General features: G+C 35.4%; 1 protein-coding gene and 1 long non-coding RNA gene across 2 annotated transcripts; both read right to left on the reverse strand.

Moving 5' to 3' along the window:
• Positions 1-3,584: 3,584 nt before the first annotated feature.
• On the reverse strand, positions 3,585-5,683 carry LOC113349702. Its single transcript, XR_003360326.1, has 2 exons — positions 5,483-5,683; positions 3,585-4,024 (listed from the first exon to the last, which is right to left on the reverse strand). It is a non-coding gene; the product is annotated as an uncharacterized LOC113349702 (long non-coding RNA).
• Positions 5,684-18,979: 13,296 nt separating this feature from the next.
• On the reverse strand, positions 18,980-22,627 carry LOC113349703 (GATA transcription factor 24-like). The gene is made up of 7 exons (XM_026593730.1): positions 22,040-22,627; positions 21,839-21,946; positions 21,629-21,756; positions 20,807-20,914; positions 20,490-20,595; positions 19,477-19,548; positions 18,980-19,354 (listed from the first exon to the last, which is right to left on the reverse strand). The coding sequence occupies exons 1-7, from the start codon at positions 22,415-22,417 to the stop codon at positions 19,238-19,240; spliced, it is 1,017 nt and encodes a 338-aa protein (XP_026449515.1). The 5' UTR covers positions 22,418-22,627; the 3' UTR covers positions 18,980-19,237.

The raw sequence follows: 22,627 nt of genomic DNA on the forward strand, positions 1-22,627 counted from the left end.
ATAGGGAAGGCCGGTGTGGTGGGGCCAAGGAAAATGGCGCGGATGGCTTGGCATAGTGGGCCCAAGGGTTTGGTACGGACGGCTTGGCATGGTGGGGCCAAGGCAAGGTGCGGTTGGCTTGGCATGGTGGGTCCAAAGGTTTGGCATGCTATTGGCGCATGGTGCAGCTAGCATGGTTGGGGCCAAGGCAAGGCGCGGCTGGCTTGGCATGGTGGGGCCAAGGGTTTTGCATGCCATTGGCGCATGGTGCGGCTGGTATGGTTGGCCCAAGGTAAGGTGTGGTTGGCTTGGCATGGTGGGGCGAAGGGTTTGGCATGGTGGGGCCAAGGGTTTGGCATGCCATTGGCGCATGGTGCGGCTAGAATGGTTGGGGCCAAGGCAAGGTGCAGTTGGATTGGCGTGGTGGGGCCAAGGGTTTGGCATGCCATTGACGCATGGTGCGGCTAGCATGGTTGGCATGCTTTTGCGCAGATATGTGGCTGGCATGGCTTACCATTGGCACAGTGGTGTTGCTGGCATGGTTGGTATGCCTTGGCGCGGAGATGTGGCTGGCATGGTTTTCCATTGGCACAGTGGTGTGGCTGGCATGGTTGGCATGCCTTGGCGCGGAGATGCTGCTAGCATGGTTTGTCGTTGGCACAGTGGTGTGGCTGTCATGGTTGGCATGCCTTGGCGCGGAGATGTGGCTGGCATGGTTTTCCATTGGTAAAGTGGTGAGGCTGGCATGGTTGGCATGCCTTGGCGCGGTAGCATGAGAATTAGGGTTTGGTATGTACGAAGATGATGTCGGTCAATACTAAGGGTTCTGTCGTGGAACATGACACATGTATAAAAAAAAGTACCCTGGTAATTCTTACGTAGGTATGTTGAATGATTCAATAAATGCGCTAGTGGTTGTAGTGATCTCATGTCCGATGTAAGGTTTACGATTTTAACCATAAGCTAAAAACCACCATCAACAGCAAAAGAAAAATATATGCAATATAAACAGGCTTTTCTTAAACAGGAAAACGATAAACTAACAAATTCGTTACCTCATATTTCGCAGCCTCTTCTCTCCTGAAAGATATATCATTAAGCGCAAGTTCAAGTAAGAACTCTCACCCAGTGTGTTGTCATCTTCTCGCAAGAACAAAATAACAACAACAAAAGCAACATTTACCAGAGAAAGGTTGAAACGGTTTTAACTAATGCGTGCCAATAGCAAAAGTTGAAAACCCGAAACACATATGCTACGCTAAACACAACTCATGAAATCATAAATTGATTCAACATATTGTGACTTTTCACATATGAGTTTCAATCGGAACACCTTATGATTCTTTGATAAAGCCTACCAACATGGGCTAGAACTTAATCCCGCTAAATCAAAAAGCCACACAAACCATAAGGGTTACATCGTATGAAATCGAATGTTAAGGTTAATGAAAACCAAAATCAGATATCCCATAAACCGGATACACATACAAAAATATAAACAATCATTCACAGGTAACTATCAAAAGAAAAATTAGAAAGAATTAATTTTATTCATAAATAATGATAGTTTCATTCAAAAATATACCTTATACAATAATTGAAGTAAATCAAAAACATTAATGTCTATTTTCTCGAGAATCAAATGTCTTCATGATGTTGAGATCTCTTTCGCTTGATAGGAATAATTCTTCGAATTCCTCGAAGAGATCTTTGATTGAAGAATAATTCTTCAACCTTGAGTAAGTTAGGTTCTCCTTCGTTTACTCTTTTCAGAAGTAATTCTTGTTGCTTGAGAAGGTGATCTTGAACAAGTAAGGATTTTTCAAGAGATCACTTCAACATCAAAACCTCTAATTTTGTTTCCGTACAAGTTCGTGCCATTTTGTGAAACTCCTTATCATAATCAATCATGGGATATGAGGGATTGATATGATTGCAAGGGGTAGTTCCAAATCTATTAGAGTTACAGAACCTGGAAGAATCACATGCCACTTTTTCATCTTTCTGGAACCCTTGCAGAGAGTTTTGCATGATAATCTATATTGATCCAGAGGCATAGACAAAAGATTTCTCCTTTGAGGGACACAGATTATCGGAACATATATATACAAATAATTTCCAAAGACTCGGTCACCGGTTATGGAAATCAAATATATTCTCCTTTAATATATAAAAGAACCCACTTTTTTAATATTAAAGGTTTTAAGAAAGTGCCTCCTTGTGAATATTTCCATAGACCTCGCAAGCTTTCAGACTATCGTGATATACACTGAACTCAGCTTTCAGACTATCGTGATATGCACTGAACTCATCAAACATAGTTTGAGCACTTCATGAGTCAGTGCATTCAAAACAGGATACTAAGTATCTAGTTGAGATAAATTATTCTCTTTAACAGTTGTAGAGAGTCTTCGTTTATCTATTCTCATTTGGTCTTACTTCTCTTGTAAGACAGACCAAACTTATCATAGAAATGACTATCATCAAGATATTTAGGTATTACCTTATGTATTGCTGGACTGGAGGATTTTCCATATTCCTTTCCGTTTGGTTCCACCATCTTCTTTGGTACCCATTTTCATGAGTTTCTAGTCTGTTGATCCTCCTTCTTTTTGTGATGAACAACTCTTTGAGAATCCTTTTGAAAAAAATTGTGAGAATTCTTTGATCTAAGAAAATCAGGATTATGTATGATTTCTTTCGAAATAGGTCTCATGTTACAACCTTGACTAGAAGTTGTTTTTCCAGAGGTTGAATAAGGTGATTGTTGACAATCTCTTACAACATGACCTTTGATTCCACAATGAAAATATCTTCTGTAATGATGCTTATGATGATGTGAAAAACTATGATATGAATATCTCATCTTGCGATTCTCAGAGAATATAGATGTGTAACGGACAGGTAAATTTGTCCTTCCACCGGATTGGATTTCAACCCGCCCAGCAAGGCCAAACCCCCATGTCCGAAAAGAAAAAGAAAAATAGCATAAAGATGAAATGTATTAATATTCATTCATTTTATAAACTCAACAACAATAAAATTTTCAAGGCCAAGAAGCAAAAATAGGAACAAGAGATGAAAGTTCAATGGTTGCAGCTCCAACAACGTGAAAGAACTGAAAATATCCTTACAATGCTTTAATATTGTGGGTACTAGCAAAGATGGATCGAAAACACATATATATACCATCTTACTAGACATTTTACAAAAATCAGTTTTTGATCACGAAATGAAATGTAAAGAAAATCATTCATTCAATAACTTTACTTTAGGATAAAATACAGTTCTTAACTAGCCAGATGACAGATGAAATTCGTAAAGAAAATGAACTTAAAAACTTAGTTTAGAGTTTTAAACAAGACCCAAATGACTCTAAGGCAGTGTATATGTGCACAGTACACTAAAGTACACTGTAGTTTAAAGACAAAATGTTCTATACTACATGACCTACATTTGCCGATAAATTTGACAACAAAAGAAAAGTTACAGATAGTGGTATGTAAACTAAGACCTTCCAGTAAAGAAGTTCCAAGTGGTTAGTAGTACTAATTTAAAACATATAAAATTTATAAAGGAACATGTGCACAAGTACGAACCCAAAGTGAATCATGGAAAACATAATGTTTACACAGTGAAATCCAAGTACACCATTTTCTTAAAATGACAGTCAATACACAACATTTCCCATCATCATTTATGTTCATCTAAATAAAAATTTAAGTATACATGAGCGGTGCTCCAGATAGATAGAAATACGCAAAGGGGGACCTGCTAATACATTAAGGTTCAACTAAAATGAGTTCTAAGAAGATACTAGTATGTAAATGAAGATATGCCCATATCCCAACGAGAAAAGAAGGTTCTGTATGCCGTATATATACATGCAAAAATTCGACAAAATGACATGGGACTAAAGCAAAAACTAACTACCCAGGTACCCCTGTGATATACAATATCACAGACTTACAAAATACTAACTTTCAAAGCTTCTAGGCTCGCTGTAAGCTCATCCCGGCTTACTGCTGCAACTTCTCTTCGTACTCTGTGGGAGGGAAAACAAAACGGGTGAGCGAATGTCCAGTAGAGGTATAACAACAAAACGCAGTGCGAGCGCCGAACATGAATAAATAGACAAGAGAAGCAGTTAAATAAAAATGCAGAAATGTAAATCTTAAGCAAATGTAGATCACAAAAATATTCAGAGCCGCAAATAACATTTACTCTACTATTCTCATGGCCAGTGCCACCGTCAGGGTAGTTCTGGTTACCAGCCATCGTTGCCGCAACGATCTTCTGGGTTGCCACCAAGGTGGTGGGGTGCCACTTAGGCCCGACGTTCCTAAAATAGAGCTTTCTAGTTCTTACTGGCAGCAAATCTCAAGTGAATTTCCGAAACTGGAACCAATTCTCAAAAGTCAATAGCAACGAGGGCACAACTTACCAAAAGCCCGCGCCAAGTAAAATACCAAACTTTAAATACAGTCCATACACTAAGGGAATTTAAGCCAAACTATATCCATAATACAGAGTAAATCATGCACATAATTCATTCGAAAAGAGAGAAAAAACAGAAGTGATACAATTAATGGAGCTGTGAAAACAAACAACAGCATCGTAGCTGATAGCAAACCAAGCATCTAACAAACGGTAAAATAAGGCAATTCGTACATTTTCATTTCCTTTACATAAAAAGCCATAAGTTCAATAATTTAACATATTTAAATCAAGAGAGGAAGAGAGTAAGTAAATAGTATATGCATGAGCGGACAGTAACATTAGATACAAATTGGAAAAAAGAAAAGGGATTAGTTAGTAAACCATAAATCGGAGGCAAATAGTTCACATGCATGACACAGTGCTGTCATTTTCTTTTAACATTTGATGTTTGAGAAAACAAATGAGTAAAAGGGGAAAAGTATAAGAAGGAAATGTATAAACCAAAAGAGATATCAAAGTAAAACTTGAGAAGGCATAACCAAAATTGTATCACGTGCAAACAAATCCATAGGGTGATTTATTAAACCGAAAACGGTGGTTTAGGAAGAAAGAAAGATACACAATCATGGTTACTGTCGTCTATATGTAGATCAAAACTTGGTGTCATGCATGATACTAAAATGAAATAATATTCATTTAGTCATTTTCACAAATAGCTAATGGGCTAGTTTAGAAACTCAATTCAAACTCCTAATTTGGGATGGAAAATGAACATAGATGCCTAACAGGTTTAGTCTTCATAAAATCAATTTAACAAAAATCAGAATCACATATTCTAAAACATATTTGAAGGGAGTTTATAAAACAAATCTCTTCAATCAAGTAGTAGAAATATGCACACATGCAAAGTAAAATAAAAAAATCAATATTTGTGTAACCCAAATGAAATCGCATTCAACAAACAAAATTTAATTGAACATTTGCCAAAAGACTGATTAACACAAACGAAATTCATAGTTCAGTTCAAAAACAAGAGAAGGAAGTAAAAGAAAGAACCCCCTACCTTTGTGTAAGAAAAACCTAGCCCATGATGGAATCTCCACTTCGGATTTAAAAGCCACAAATCTTTCCTTTGCTTTAGATCATTTTGAAATGAAATCAGTAGAAGAAGTTATATGAGAGAAGAACCGAGAAAAACAAGAAGGGGTGTTTTGTTTGCTTTTAGAAATGTTTCTGAGAAGAAAATAAATAAATAATAAAGAGAGAATACTTTCCCTAGCTTGCTTCTCATGTCCCTCACGTGGCAGTCATGCGAGAAAATATGTTTTCTAGACTTCTCCATTGTATTTGTATCTACTAATTTTGCACCCCAACACAACTAAAGGTTATCTTTAAGTTAAAAACACCCATACTACGGCCGTACACACCCTATATTAGGATCGCACGCGTACACTATCCAATCCTAACTTCCACTCAAAATGGGTTGAGTTCGAATCCAAATTTAAAATGACATTTTAGTGTCGTTACAAGATGCTTCTTTAAAAGATAAAAATTTCTTTCGAGAGCCTTCAATGTCATCCTTTTTTTTTTTTTTTTTTGAGGGAAAGATCGAATCAGACATAGATTTGTCCGGGGAGGATGCAACCCGATGATTTTTTGACATTAACGAACGCAATTTGTCTTTTAGCATATTGACACGTTCAGAAACTGTCTTTATCTCAAAAAATTATATGAGATTTTAAAAGCATTGTATTCATCAGCTGTTGTTTTTCTTAAGATCTCGGTCCTTTTTTCCTGATCAATGCTTTTCTTTAGCTTAGCTTCCAAGGATTGAATCTTTGAGGAAGATACGATTTTGAGAGAGTCTAAATCAGCTTTCAGGGTAGTTAGATCAAGATTGAGTTGATCATTTTCAGCTTTCATATGATATAAGTCTTCAAGAAGCTTCCTTCTCTTTTCAGTGCAAGAGTGAGTTCGGTTGCACATGAGATAAATTCTTCACTTAGTTCATTTAGTTGAGATGTTTTTATATTCACACAATCAATATCTTCTTTGTCATTATGAAGAGATTTATCATAATCTAAATCATTGATTGTGAATATATGGCTTAACTTAACTTCTTCTTGAGAACATACAAACATATTTTCAGAAGAGCAAGTAGAACTTGTGGAAGAAGCCCCTTTTAAACACTTGCTAAAATCAAACCTATACAGGGATTTACCCAAATCTTGTGATACATTAACTGATTTCCTTTTTGGCTTTACCATACCTTTCTGCAGACTCATTTCTTACAGGTTGGATCGCACCAAACACAGATTGTTAGATCTTTTCGTGTGTTTCGTGCTTTGATACCATTTGAAAAGACGAGGGTACCCAAATACACCACAATCTTTTATTTATCCACCTATAAGTCCTCTACCGAAAGTTATTGTTTACGGACTGAGTCGAGACAATACAACAAATCGGTTCACACTTCATTTGGTCATCTATGGACACGAGATCGAGACAATACGACAATAAGATAACTTATGTGATTGACTATGGATACAAGATCGAGACAATGCAACAACGAAGTATGATACTTGATAATAGGTTCGGACTTAACCAAACTCTATAGGATCACTATCAAGTATAGGCAGAGTTAACGTTTGTGCAATTTACTTTAAATTATATAAACAAATACAATTACGGAAAAAAAAAAGTAAATCAGACATCAAGATTTTGTTAACGAGGAAAACCGCAAATGCAGAAATACCCAGGGACCTAGTCCAGAATTGAATACTCTCAGAATTAAGTCTTTATACAAAATCTAAACCAACTTCGTATAGTTGAGACCAAGCAACTACACCTAGTTCACTTAGTTTCCTCAGTATCCCCGGCTTCCGACTTCAATGAGTGCACGCACTGGAACAATTCATTTGGATCGTATTCCAAATAGTAAAAGAACAACAAATCTGTATAGTAACAACTCTTTCGATTCTTTCAAGATAAAGATATCTCAAGTCATACGCAAAGGCTCTTCCGTTTTAATCTAATAAACTCCTTTCCCTGGTTAGATCAATCTATCCAATAACTACCGAAGTAGTCAAGTTTAGATTCGCAATCAATCAGTACAAATCTCAACGAGAAACTATAAAGCGATGTCGATCTCACGCAACTAATCAATCGAATAAATCTGATTATAGTTGGATCACAGCCAATCAAGGTTTGTGCACAAACAAAGATATGAGAACTAATAAGAAATCTTCTTCGTCTTAAAATCTTCTTTAATCTTCAATAATAACATGCACAACACCGCTTGAATATCTTGTGATCAATCACACACATAACGGAGTATGTTAACAATGGTATCACAAGATTTCTTTAGATATACAAACATTTCTAAAGATCACGTCGATACTTTGATCTAGTTTGAGTGAATCATTTATCAAAAGAGAAGATTCTCAAGAATAAACAAACTAGGTGCAATCAAAGTTTCAACAACCGTTAGTCAATAAAATCAATCGAAAACTAATAACACTACAATTATCTAGTTTCCCACCAACGGTACTCGTAGAGATTTTTAATCCCACAAAAGTATTTAAACGAGCGTTCGTAAGAGATTTCACCTAATTAGGATACTTCTCTCTTCGAATAGACGGCTCCACCAGAAACAACAAGAATGAAGTTTTCCTGGCTCTTAGGATGGTTTGCTAGAAATACAAACTTAGGTATTTATAGACCAAGGATGTTTGGGCACCAAGGAATTTCCAAAACCGAAAATATTCTCAAGATATGCAATGAATACCAAAATCCGGTTTTCCTAATTCCAATAAATGCTTGTCCAAAATTTTCGAAATCTCCCAATAGAAAATATCCAATTAGTAAATGCACATTATTAATTTTTATTCTCTAGAGATATGCATTTAATTGCTGATAATTAAAGCATATAAAACCAAAAACCTTAATTAAAAGATTCTCAATTTATTTCGCATAGAATTTCCTTGAATACTGAGGAATACTTTAATCGGTCAATTACAAGGACCGGTCACCATATTCTCATGGAAATACTAGGATCGGTCACACAAGTTAGTCAATCAATCACTAGGGTCGGTTATACCTCAATATGGAAATACTTGTGACCGGTCACACAAGTTACCAAGACTGGTTACATCAGTTACCAGGATCGGTTACATCAATTACTAGGACCGGTTACCATATTCACATGGTACTTCTTGTGATCAGTCACACTAGTTACCAGGATCGGTTACACCAACTACAAGGACCGGTTACCAATTATAAGGATCGATTACACAACACTCTGTGATCGGTCACACCAATTACTAGGATCGGTCACACCAATTACAATATCGATCATACGATCTCATGGTGATTACTTAGAATCGGTTTCACCAATTAATAAAAACTATTCATACCAAATCGTAAGTCAGACATTGTGATTAGTTATACCAAGATACATAACAAAGTTACGATCGGTTCTACCATCACACACATATTGGTAATCCAAAGATTTGCAATGAACAGCCGTACCAATAAGCCTAATGATTTCCCTTTCGATTCATAAAACAAGTTCCTGAATGTACTTTCTTTAAACAAATGTAAAACATTGTTTCCTAGGATGCAATCTTCACCATATCCCATTCACATAATCATGACAGTATGTACAATATTATGTCGATGTCATATCTATGAAGTTCAAAAGATAAGCGTTATACTTCGTAGTCTAATTTCCTAATACTATGATCATACAAATATCACCATATCACATCACTAGAGTATATACAATATGTACAGTATATACAGCTTCACAATTATGTTTTCAATGTAACACGACTTGAAAGATACGTTAGGAATGAAACAGTTCAAGTCAATATTACTAAATTCAAGAGGAAGGATTATGTTGTCGTTGTAGTTTGCTTCTTCTTCATATTCTTCAGGTCTTCAGAGTAACATTTGTATGTCTCAACATTCCTAGACTTTCTAGTCTAACTAAACGAAGTTGACTCTAATATATAATCAAGCGACTTTAGATGAGTTTTGACACACTAAAATATGACAACCAAACTTGACATACCAACGCTTGGTGAGTTCAACCGAGCTATGCTCGAACAAACCGATTACAGCCTATCTTGGGAATCATGTTACAACCGGTCACAACATATTTTGGTGTGCTGGTATAATCAGTTCCATGAGCAAAACCAAGTTTCTATGATTTACATATTTCTTCATAATGTGTGTGAATTAAGGTTTTAGGTTTGCTAAGATGAGAAGCTTCTAGATGTCGACATTATTTGAACATGTACATAACTCTTATCATTAATTGTTCAAAGATATTCCTTGATACTCAAGGTGATCCCAGATCCGAAAAAGTGAAAAGCACTTAATTATTATTTTCATCATATATGTTTTAATTACCAGCAATTAAAGCATATCCTTTGTAAAAAATTATTAGTTCATGTGCTAGACTAATAATAGAAGTTTTCTATGAGAGCTTCTGGAAATATGGTTTGGCATTTATGTGGAAATAGGAAAACCGAGATTAGGTACTTTAATGAGAATATCTTGAGAATATTTTCGATTTTGGAATTTTTTTGTTGTCCAAAAAACCTTGGTGTATAAATACTTGATTTTGCATTTCTTGCAAACCATCTTAAGAGCCAGGCGAACTTCATTCTTGTTGTTTCTGGTGGAGCCGTCTATCTGGAGTGCCCTAATTAGGCGGAATCTCTTATGACCGCTTGTTTAAAGACTTTTGTGGGATAAAGAAGCTCTACGAGTACCGTTGGCAGGAAACTAGATAATTGCAGTATTATTGTAGTTTTCAATTATTGATTTGATTGACTAACGGTTGTTGAAACTTTGATTGCACCTAGTTTGTATAGTCTTGAGAACCTTCTCTTTTTATATAATGCTCACTCAAACTAGATCAAAGTATTGACGGGATATTTAGAACCATCTTCGGATCTAAAGACATCTTGTGATAATCTATTGTTAACAGAATCTGTTCTGTGTGTTATTAATCACAAGAGATTTCAAGTGGTGTTGTGCAGGTTATTATTGAAGAAAAATGAAGATTTGTAGACGACGAAGTTTTTCTTATTAGTTTTCCTATCTTGCGAATTGTGTGCACAAACCTTGATCATCTGGGATCCAACTAGAATCGGTTTATCTTTGATATACTTGATTAATTAGTTGGGTGAGATCGGCATCACCTTAAAAAATTTCTTTGAGATCTATATTGATTGATTGCGAATCTAGAGTTTGATTATTTCGGTAATCAAAAGATAGATTCATCTAACCAGATAAAGAAGTTTATTAGATTAAACAGAAGAGTCTTTGTCAACGACTCAAATATTTTATTACCAAGATTGAATAGAGTGGTAAATACGATCTAAAGGATTGGTGATTCACGTGCGTGACTCTAGAAGTCGAAAATGCAGGGATACTAAGTAAACTAAGTAGCTAGGGGTAATCTAATTGGTATCAGCTATACGAAGTTGGTATTAGATTTTGTATAGCGGCTTAATTTTGAGAGTATTCAAAACTGGACAAGGTTCCGGGGTTTTTCTGCATTTGCGGTTTCCTCGTTAACAAAATCTTGTTGTGCCATTTACTTTATTATTCTGCATTATAATTGTTTTATTATAACTAAAGTAACTTGCACTTGTACATTAATCCGTAACACTTGATATTGATCCTATATAGTTTCGGTTATTACCTAACCTATTATCAAGTGATCACTTCGTTGTTGTATCGTCACGATCTTGAATCCATAGTCAATCACACAAGTGATCTTGTTGTTGTATTGTATCGATCTCGTATCCATAGACGATCACATGAAGTGTGTACCGAGGTTGTTGTATTGTCTCGACTTTTTCCATAGACGATCACACTTAGTAAAGGACTTATAGGTTGATAAGTAAAAGGTTGTTGCGTATTTGGGTACCCTCGTCTTTTCACTCTAATATACTCGGAAAAACACTAAAAATCCATGGATTTTCAGAGAATCTGCGGGAGTCACTCAGATAAAAAAATCTATTAAAATCTATAGAAATCTCGTTTGACTACTTCCCCTGCAAGTCTCCCAAAATATCACCTCTCAGAGAGAGATTTCTACCATGCTTATTTTCCTAAAAAAGTCACTCCAAAACTCTGAAAACAACAAATCAATGACTTTATATTATCATTTAAATACTAGGGTATTGGAGTGACTCTTATGAAATCTTAATCCAATAACATAGAGTTTCAGAGACTAACCAATAACAATACACGTTAGGAGACTCTCCAAAAATCTCAATGGACTAACAATATATAGATTTGGAAACTTTATGGAAGTCATTTGAAATCTCATTTGAATAACTCCATTTTAGCTAGGTGACACCAAATCTAGGCATGGTAGTCGAACTACTGACCTCAAATATGAGAGTCCGCCCCTAACTGACCAATTATTGGGTTGTTCCTTGCTGGTTTGTTTCGCTTACGAGTGACGGGGAAGTATTCAACTATGTGTACTAGGACCAGTGTTTTCACTACCCATGATACAATACCATGCACGACTGGGTTCAATGAATCTAGTTTTTATTCTCTTAGGAGGATTGGGTAATATAAATTTCATGTGATTTATGGGAGATATGAAAGGAGTAATGCATAATTGACTTTGATGAGACCAAACCAAATCCTAGTAATCCAATTTCTGTAAAATATTCTCTAAACACGATATGGATACAATTTGCGGAGATCCAAAAAGTCTCATCATAGGGATATGAGATGGATACATCCTTGTTTTTCTTTTCTTGTTACTAACTGTGATGCTTCTTTTAAATTAAAACCTAAGGATAGTGGCATTGGTTTAATCCTAGGGGATTTTGCATAGATGCATCAATCTTCAAGATACATCTACAAGGATGGACATTTGAATGATGTGGAGGTCGAGTGTGTTGATGTATTGGAAGCAGTCTGCTGGGAAACTACTTTACAAATGAAATGTAATATAGGAGCTTCACATTCCATTAGATGGTCTTCACTAATAACACACAAACAAGTCACCTGATTGTAATTTCAAAAACCTCTTATCTAAAAATATTTTCATAATGTTAAAAAAACCCTCACTTAGTTGGTGTTAATAACCTAATTAGATAATGATTAGATTAATGATTTTTTTTATATTTAGTGCGTATGTGTAAACGAAATCGGATTAAGTTTTATTTTTGGTAGGATTAAGTGGAGAGCAAAAAAAAAAACTATTTTTTATTATAGATTTATTTAAAAAACCTAAATCTTGATTGTCTCAACCAAAATGAGTGATTCCAGTGAAAAACTAGAGGTGGGTGAATCTTTATATGATAGAGGAAACAAATTTTACATACATCTTGATGGAAATCCAGGGACGACCAATTTGTTAGATGGTAGAAAGGTTTTAACCCAAAGCAATGGTAATCTCAACCAATTGAAGAAATACACCTATAAAATGAAGAACCAGTGGCTCAAAATGAATACGTATATCTCTAAATTAGCTCCAATGAACTCATTTTTTCTCAAAATTAGCTAAAGTATGTAAAAACGTACAGACTTTAACTTTTCAGAACAGATTGCGGTTAGGTTATCCCTTCATTCCCAACCGTAACTTCCAATTACGGTTATGTTTGAATGAACTCCAAAACATAACCGGAAGAAAATTGGGAAAACCCAATCGTAAAGTACTTACATTTGGGTTTTAGGTATTCCCAACCCAACCGTAACTCATTATCCGCATGAGGGTATTTATTGCATCAGTTACGATTGGGTTTACATAAAAAGAAGCAATTGTATATTATTTTACAGTTAGTTTTATCTATGTCTTTGCGAATCGTAAATAATCCCATATATCAGGTAAGAATATGGTACCAAAGGAATACAACATGTATGCCGTGGCTATACGCCGAGCTCTTGTTTCATTTATCACCTCCTCTTCTCCTTGTTTCTTGAGAGTTTCTCCAAACTTAGCCCTCAAATTAGTCAAGAATATCTTTTTAGTGATAAGTATACCTGAACCTTTTCTTGATTTATCTGGTCTATCTCCAATATCCATCTGAAACTCCTTCTCACTTTGCTCCCATCCAAGTACGTCTTTGAGAAGGGCATAAGGATCTCTCCAAGACGTATTGTTATCAAAACCTTCAGACACATCTTTTTCATCAACTTCTAAGTTCAAGATTTGCTTGACATCATTTGGCGTTATTGTCATCTCGATGAATGGGAGACGAGAAGTATCAGTTTCAAGCCAATATCGCTCTCTGAAGGCAGTGACGATAATAATATCAAACTCCGATTGATGGTTGATAATTCCATTCCCCAACCATGTATACAATATAAGACCACGAACCGCTTGACATTCTTCATCTAACGACCAATTTTTAGAATTTTGATGTTTCATTGTCTTTACCGCAAGCTCATCACCCTACAAAGAATATATAAACAACAAATTTTCTAAATAAAATCATACCAAATAAGTTATTATTTAAGTTCAAAATCAACCTTATATCTAACTGTAACCCTAAACTTAAGTACGAAAACGGGCAAAAAAAATGTGTTTGTCTATCAATACCCAACATAAACCCGCCGTTCTTGTTGAGGATTTTGAAATTGTGCACCGGAAGATTCTTAGATTTCTTGATTGGGTTTTTGATGATCAATTTGGTCGGGTGGTTGATTGGATTGTTGATTACCATCACTGCTTTGCTTCTTCCGTATCTTTAACAGAGATTTGAATCGATGATTATAAGTTTTTCGAACCGCTGATTAATCGAAAACAGTAAAATGATTTCAATTGAAAAATAGAGGGAAGGATTTACTGTTGATGGAGGAGAGAAATTTAGAAGAAGAAGAAGAGATTGAATTAGAATTAGGTTTTGATTTTAGTTTTTCGATGTTATTTTGGATGGACGGTAACTTAGATATTTGTTACTGCTCAAAACACCCTATAACCAACTTTTTAGTCACTAGGAATCCATGTGAAGCCTCTCTATTTAAATGTGAAGCCCTATATTAGGTTACTTACAAATACATCTAAAGCTGGAGAAATATTCAAAGAACGTTGCTTCTGCTAGCGATGGAGCCGCAGACTTGCCTAAATTTGCAAAATCATAGAATTATTGAAGATAGTAACAATATTTTAGAAATTTTAATAGGCAGAAATTTCAGCATATTAGAAGGGATTGTAAATTGTAATGATTTGGCCAAGCATGCTAGAAAGTTTATTGTTTCTACAATTTGGCAACAATCTGTTCGAAATTTTAATCTTCACAGATCATGGACGAGATGAACAATGTTATTTATTATTATTATTATTATTATTATTTGTAAGTTAAAATGCATTCTAAAACAGACTAACTTAGGCAGTTAGTAACCCTTACATCATTAATAGTAGAGCCATCTAATGTTGGGCTATTAACTCCAACCCAAGCATTAGATTTATCTACTTCTAAGGCTTGTAAAATACAAGATGGAGCTTCATTCCTCCAATTAACAAGAGTTCGAAAAGATTTAGCCTCCTTAGCAAGGATATCAGCTACATTGTTTGTTGATCTAGGAGTATAAAAAAAATCTAAAAAATTCTGACAAGGATTAAATTCTCTTTTTACTTCATCCATGATTGTTTGGTTCTGCCAAGTGATTTGAGATGATTTTCCATTCAAGTAATCGAAAATGTTCTTGCAGTCTCCTTCCACACTGAAATTCGACAATCTCTCCTATGTTGCCCATTTTGCTGCCTGCAAAATCCCTGGAGCTTCTGCTTCTTCTGGGGATGAGGTTGTGATGGGTCCTGCTCTGCCCTGTTCGAAATTCCCTGCATCATTTCTGAAGATTAAAAAAAAAACTGCTGGTGCATTCATATAAATCCAGGCTGCATCTAAGTTGAGTTTCTTTTGTGAAAATCTAGGAACTTTCCATCTAGGTTTTTCCACTATACCGGTTGAGACATGTTTGGTCAAATATTTGTCCTTGTACCATAAATCCAAATGTCTTTGTATTTCTAAAACTATTTGAGTATGTGTTTGTTGTTGTTTTTCAAAGGATCTATTGCATCTTTCCTTCCAAATAAACCAAACTTTTTTCATGATTATTTCTATGGGATAATTGGATCTTCCTTTCCTATTCAGTCTTTACAGACATCTAAAAATATGATGGATCTATCAAAATTTGGATCAACTGGGAATGCCTCTGATGCCCAAACTGACTTAGCATAAGGACAATGAAGAAAGAGGTGCTATATGGATTCATGTTCCAGACATCAAAAGTACAGTTAGGTGTTATATCTTTCATAAATCTAGATAACTTTAGATTGGTATAAAAATCATTTTGCAAACCCTTCCAGGTAAAAATCTTGATTCTTGATACATTTAAATTCCATAAACCTTTCCAGAAGAATCTGGCTGCCCTAGGTTATAATTGTTCACTGTTCTTTAGATTTGACTGTGAATTTCCCTGAATTGGTAAGGAATCATCTCAGAATATCTGGTTTGGATTCCAAATTGCTATCTATAGAAATTCTAATATTACAGATTTGTCTAGCAATATGTCCTGGAAACAATTCAATAATTAAGGAAAAATTCCACTTTTTGGTGATTGGATTAATTAGATCCTTCACAAGTGTTAAACGAGAGTTGGTAACAGTTTTGTAGATACTAAGGTTTTCTTCTAGTTTAGGAATCCAATTATCTTCCCAAATATTAATGCTATTACCATATCCTACTTCCCATATGTTGTTTTGTTTTACTAGCTTAATCCCTTTACTTATACATTTCCAAATCCAAGAACTCGTAGATGGGATTTTAGCTTTAAAAGCTGAGGAGTTCCTGAAATATCTAGGTTTAAGATGAGACACCTAAAGAGCCTTAGGCTTAGTCAAAAGTCTCCAAGCTAGTTTAGTTACTAAGGCTAGGTTGAACTTATGTTCGTTTCTGAACCCTAGACCACCTTTGCTAATAGGTTTACATAAACAGGAATAGGATTTAGGATAATATCCTTTATAATTAGTTTCTTTTCCCCACCAGAAGTCCCTTTGTAAAGCATCCATTTTTATTGTAATGTTTTTTTGGAAGAATAAAGCAACTCATTTGATAATTAGCCGTACTTGCCAGGGTTGTTTTGCTAAGGACCATTTTACTAGCTTGAGCTAAAACTTTACCTATCCAACCTTGAACTTTGTTTCCATGTTTTCTATTATGCCTTCAAAGAGTTTTATTTTTGCTTTATCTATAAAGAGAGGGGTTCCTAAATAAGAGTCCTTTAGATCATTTTTTTTTTTTTGATTTTGAGTAATTTACTAATCATCCTCTGATGTTTAGGTTGAACTTTCTTACTGAAAAAGAATCATGATTTATCAAAGTTAATTAGCTCCCCTGAAGCTTTACTAAATGTATCTATAAGTTGCAGTATGTTATGACATTCCTTAAGATCTTCCCTAATGAAAGGAGACAATCATCAACAAACAAAATGTGGGAGATTGGACTATTCCTTGGAGTTAACTTAATACCATTTATAATCTTCTCTTCTTCACTGGATAAGAGCAGTCTAGAGAATATTTCCATGCATATAATGAATAGATAAGGGTAAAGAGGATCTCCTTGTCTAAGGACTCTAGTTGGTTTAAAATAACTCCCTGGACTACCATTGAGTAAAACTGCTATGGTAGAAGTTGAAATGCATTGATGAATTAGGTTACGAAAATCCTTGTCAAAACCAAAAGCCTTCATTGTTGGGATTAAAAGATCTCAATTGACTCTATCAAAAGCCTTAGATATATCAATTTTTATTCCCATTCCAGCATGTTCACTTTCTTTTTCTTAAAAGAGTGAGTAAGCTCCTGAGCAATGACTATGTTGTCTAAGATTTACCTTTTGGAGAGGAAAGCCGCCTGGAAAAGGGAGATTATAGAATTTAGGATTGGTTTCATCCTATTGGCTAAGATTTTTGCTATAATCTTATAAATGATATTGCAAAGCCCAATCGGTCTAAAATTACTAGGGTCTTTAGGGTGCCTACTTTTGGATATAAGAAATAGGAAAGTTTTGTTGAATTCTGGATGAAGTTCACTTGTTTTAAAAAACTGTTGAATGGCAGCTGTAACTTGTTCACCTACAGTTTCCAAATTGAGTTTGAAAAAACTAAATGGGAAGCCATCAGGTCCTGGAGACTTATTAGGTTTTAGTTTTTTAATGACCAACCAAATTTCCTCAGCTGAAGGAATAGAATTTAGGATAACATTTTCCTCTAAGGATATACTAGGTTGAATACTGTAGATGAGATTAGGGGGGGGGGGGGGGGGGGGGGGGGGGGGGGGGGGGGGGGACAGGAGGGGCTGAGAAGAGATTTAAAAAGAAATCTGAGAGAGTTTCCTGCATTTCAGATCTCCTGAAGGTAATTTCATTATTATTCATTTTTAGACATTCTATGTTGTTCCATTTCCTTCTTTTTAAGGTTTTTGTATGGAAAAACTTTTTGTTTTTTTCCCCTAGTTGAACCATATTATCTCTAGACTGTTGTTTTTCTATTGCTTCCTAGGTATCATAGAGTTTTTCGAATTGACCTAGCTTTTCCTGTATCTTATCCCCTTTCTTATAAACATAGCCAAAATTATTCAAATTATCTATTTGGGATAGTATTCTCTTAATTTGCTTAGAAAGTAAACCAAATATGTTTTTTTTTCCAGAAATCCAAGTTGGTTTTGAGAGCTTGAAGATTAAGTATCAAAGATTTTGTTGGATTTTCCCTAATAACATGGGTCCAGGTTTTTTTTATTGTTTGGACACAAGAGCTTTCCTTTTGCCATGTATCATAAAATTTAAAGGTATACTCAAGTTTGATAAAACTAGTGTCTAAGCTTAAGGCTATGGGGCTATGATCAAAACCTACTGCCACTAAATGGGAAAGTTGCATTTGCAACTGCTCTATCTAATATTTCTTGGATGTTAGCTACATCATCCCTATGATTAATCCAAGTGAATTCATAATCTTTAAATCCTAAATCTATTAGCCCTGCATTACTTAAGATATTTTGATAGTAGTCACAATCAGATTTCTTACATGGCATACCCCCTAGTTTATTCTCTTGAATCGTATCCATATCTCCTAAGAGAACCCATTAATAAAATCATAAGCAATGTTTCTATTAGAAGGGTATGGACTACCATAGAAGCATGTTAGCAACCATTTCTTAGATTCAAAGTTAGTTTGAACTAGTATGTTAATTATGTCAATACTCCAGTGAACAATTTCAAAAGAGAAATCATCTACCCATGCTAAAGCTGGGCCTCCTGCTAATCCTATTGGGTCTACTATGTGGATATTGGGATAGTCTTTAAGAAGAGATTTAACTAAATGTTTTCGAGATTTTGTTTCAGACATAAATACAATCTCTGGCTTATTCATAGAAATCAGTTGATTTAGGTGGTTTTGTGTATATGGGCTACCACAACCCTGCACACACTAATTAAATGAAGCACACCCAGAGTTAAATTCAGCTATATGCAACTAACAAACAAGGCAACAACAAAAATTTTAAAAACTATGGGATCCACCATCGTAAAATACTAAAAATCAGATTATATATATATGTAAAGATTTATAGCATGTAATCAGGAATGGGAAATGAAACTGTACATAGAAAATGAAAAAGTTAATCAAAGACGATCCTCTATCCATTTGCTCAACTGCACATCCATCCATCTGTCGTCTATCTGTCTGTCAATAAGCATAAAAGTAGTATTCCGCCTGTCCTGTTTGTAGGGTAAAAAAATATCTAAGTATCTATTACTACTGTATTGTTCATTTACTACAGCTATGTTTCGTTATTGCCATGTCGGGAAGGAACAGAGTCAGGTGCCTGGCTGGTGAATCTCATTTCACCACCATCGCCATCACCATCACCATCAACTTTACCACCATTGGCCCCATCCTTTAGTAGAAGATACAACAAAAAAAGCATATGATCAAAAACTAGTTTGATTATTAGTCAAGTATCACAACCTTTTACAAGAGAAAGAAAAACCAAGTTCCGTGTTGAGAGGAAGAGAGTACCATTTCTGTTCCTTGGTTCACAGATTTTTTCATGGTAGCAGCTACGGTTCTAGGAAGATCTGTCAATGTTCCCTGCACATAGAGTTTGTTGTTGTTATTATTATTATTATCATCATTCATGATACAATAATGTACAAGGATATTCTAAAAGGGAAATTATACTCACAACATCATGAAGGTCAGAGAACCCATAGAATTTAGATCCAAGAAAATATGGGGGACATCACTGTTAGGTGGGAACAAGACATCCACAAACATCATCCAAACAATAAATGCAGCCCACTCTAGCCAGACAATTCTCGTTAACGAGTGAGGAGTTAGTTATCCTAAACTACATTCAGAACTTCAAGAGATTTTTTTGAAGTTTGTTTGAACTTGCTGCTTTACATGAACCCAAGGATTATTGTAGGAGATCAACTATTTAATGAACTGAAGGACCCAACATACATACATTATTAAGAGACAACAAAAGTAGCTATAATTAGTCTAAAAAAACTGACTGAACTGGACAAAGGGGTTTCACCAAGTTACTTTGAGAAGGCGCCAAGGACAAACCTAGTTGAACATGAAAAAGGCCAATGACCAGAACGATAACTAATGTAGCTACGATGTTGCAACAGATGATCTTTACAACCCTCTTTCAGTTAATAGATATAGGATAAACTTAAATTTCAGTTAATAGATATAGGATAAACCTAAACAGGGTAAAAGGATTATAATGAAACGCCACAAATGACAGCATGACCACAAAGTGATTTTGTTCTGAGTATCATTGAATGTTGAAAAGTAGAGTAAGCATTAAACAGTCATTAATCTTTGACAAGTAACATATTATTTTATCTACGTAATGCATGGATACTTTTCGGATATGTCCACTTAAACTCAACCACCATTCACGAACACCTTGCCAGCATATTACGTTTCTGTAAGAATGTGGACTTAAGTATTTGTATATGAATTTATTTTATCTAACAACATGGCATCCAGTAAGTCATCATCTTTAAGTAACTGACCTTGTTAGCCCACTTAAGCCCACAAGCGTTGCACAGAGACCCCGGACCCTGAGGTCCACGACGCATCATCGGAGTGCTGTTAGAACTGGTACCGCAGTGTGTGCAGCTGCCCAATTTATATATAGATTAGAGGCAAATGAGAAAAGGAAATCAAGCATAATATCATTATCAGCTAAGAAGGAGATCAAACAAAAACGAATATAAAAATTCTGAGGATCCTTGGGAAAAGGATCATCAAAAAGCTTCAGTGAAGTTCATCAGAGTACGTATTGGATTAATCATTAATGGAGACTCTTGATAGTTCAGTTTAAACTCACATAGTTTCTAGTTGCTCAACCGGTACTGGAGCATCTGAAGGAGACCAGAATACAGATTCCATTGGAGTGGGCTTTGAGGAAGCAAACTGACCCTTTTTACGCTGCATCCTGGAAACTCAACATTACGAATAAGTCGAGAACTAACATTAGTTAAAATACTTCAAAAGAAATAAGCTGATAACAAACGTAGTTGTGTATCCTTCTTCCTGAACTGAATATACTTTGTAGATTAGGGCCTATTGCAATCAGACTCACTTCAAGCAGAAGAATGCAACCGAGTATGCATGGTTAACCTAAAGAGCTTGGATCAATACTCCACAAACAACCCTTTTCATTTTAAGGAAGCACACAAACAAATTAAATAAAACTCATCTTTCATGTGTTTGTCTTGTTTGGAGTGGGATAATGACTCAGATTTCTACTACAATCACACCAGACAGGAGATCATATCCCACTCCAGAAAAGAAACAATGCGATTAAAATGAGATCGACAAGATTACTGGCAGAATGGCAAGAGCCGCAGAATTTACAATTTAATTATTGCTTAACCATAATGATTAAAATGATCCTACAAAAAATTTATATCATGTGCCGCTCTACATTCAACATAGTAACGGAGTGACCATCTGACTGCAATTGTTCACATAGCAGCTGTGGGATTACACGATTCAGTTTACAGAACTATAATAGGTGAAAGTTGATATTCCACGTAAATATTGGGAAACCTTAACTAAAGTAACTACTAAGTACCAATAAGAGAGATGAATTTATAAAGGAAGTGCAGATACTCCAATTCATAGAAAAATATAACCATTTCCACACCTTTGGGCAACTTCTTTGCGGACAGCGTATCGAATTTTCTTATCAAAGCAACGATCCTTCCTCTTTTCACGATATTTGTTCAAAGCAAGAGCCCTCTGTCCCTGACTTGCTCGTTGAGGAAAATCACCCTGGAAATAACAAATAAATAAACAAATTAAAGCAAAACATCACCACCAGCATAAAATGCAAAACTTATAATTACATTCCTACCTTTTGAGTTTGATCACTTAGAGGAGCAGTAGTTAGTCCAAAACTAGAGGTAGCATCAATAGCACCAGGTACTTCAGTTCCACCTAACAACAACATGACAGCGTGTACCTGTAACAATCAAACCATAAGATTAAAGCAAAATCCTCGATAAAAAAAATGAAGAAAATGAAAATCCCTAGGAAATTAAGAGAGAAAACGAACCTTCTCAGGAGTAACAGAATCAAAAGTCCACAATTTTCCTTGAAAAGATAAAGCGAGTTGATTCATATTATTAAACTCCCGAACTGCTACAGCATTGTTATTATTACGACGGTTTTCTACTTCACTACCATTAGCATAAGCTCCATAACTAGAAGGAACATCTTCTTCAACACCATCCACTAAACCATTATTATTATCATCATCTTGTTCTTGTTCATAGAGATTATTGTTGTTAGGGTTATCAATTGCTTCATCATCTTCTTCCTCTTCTGCAAAATCTTCATCGATAATATGGAAGTCAGCAATCATATTGTTGCTCATTACTGCATTGTGACCGTACGATTGATTAATATCCTGACGATTTTGATTTCTAGACATCTTTGAATTTTGGAGAATTTACAAAACCCTAAAAAGTCTCCAGATTATTTTCGATGGGAAATGGATTTCGAACCCACTGAGGTTGAGACTGGAGTGGGAAGGTGAGGAAATTCTTAACGACTCACCTATCCAGATTTATTTGAGAGCGAAAACTACTGTCAATCTCGGCATGGCCCCAATCTCCACAAGAATTTCGGTTTCGGCACTCAA

This window comes from Papaver somniferum, chromosome 2 (assembly GCF_003573695.1).
Source record: "Papaver somniferum cultivar HN1 chromosome 2, ASM357369v1, whole genome shotgun sequence".
Taxonomy (NCBI): Eukaryota; Viridiplantae; Streptophyta; class Magnoliopsida; order Ranunculales; family Papaveraceae; genus Papaver; species Papaver somniferum.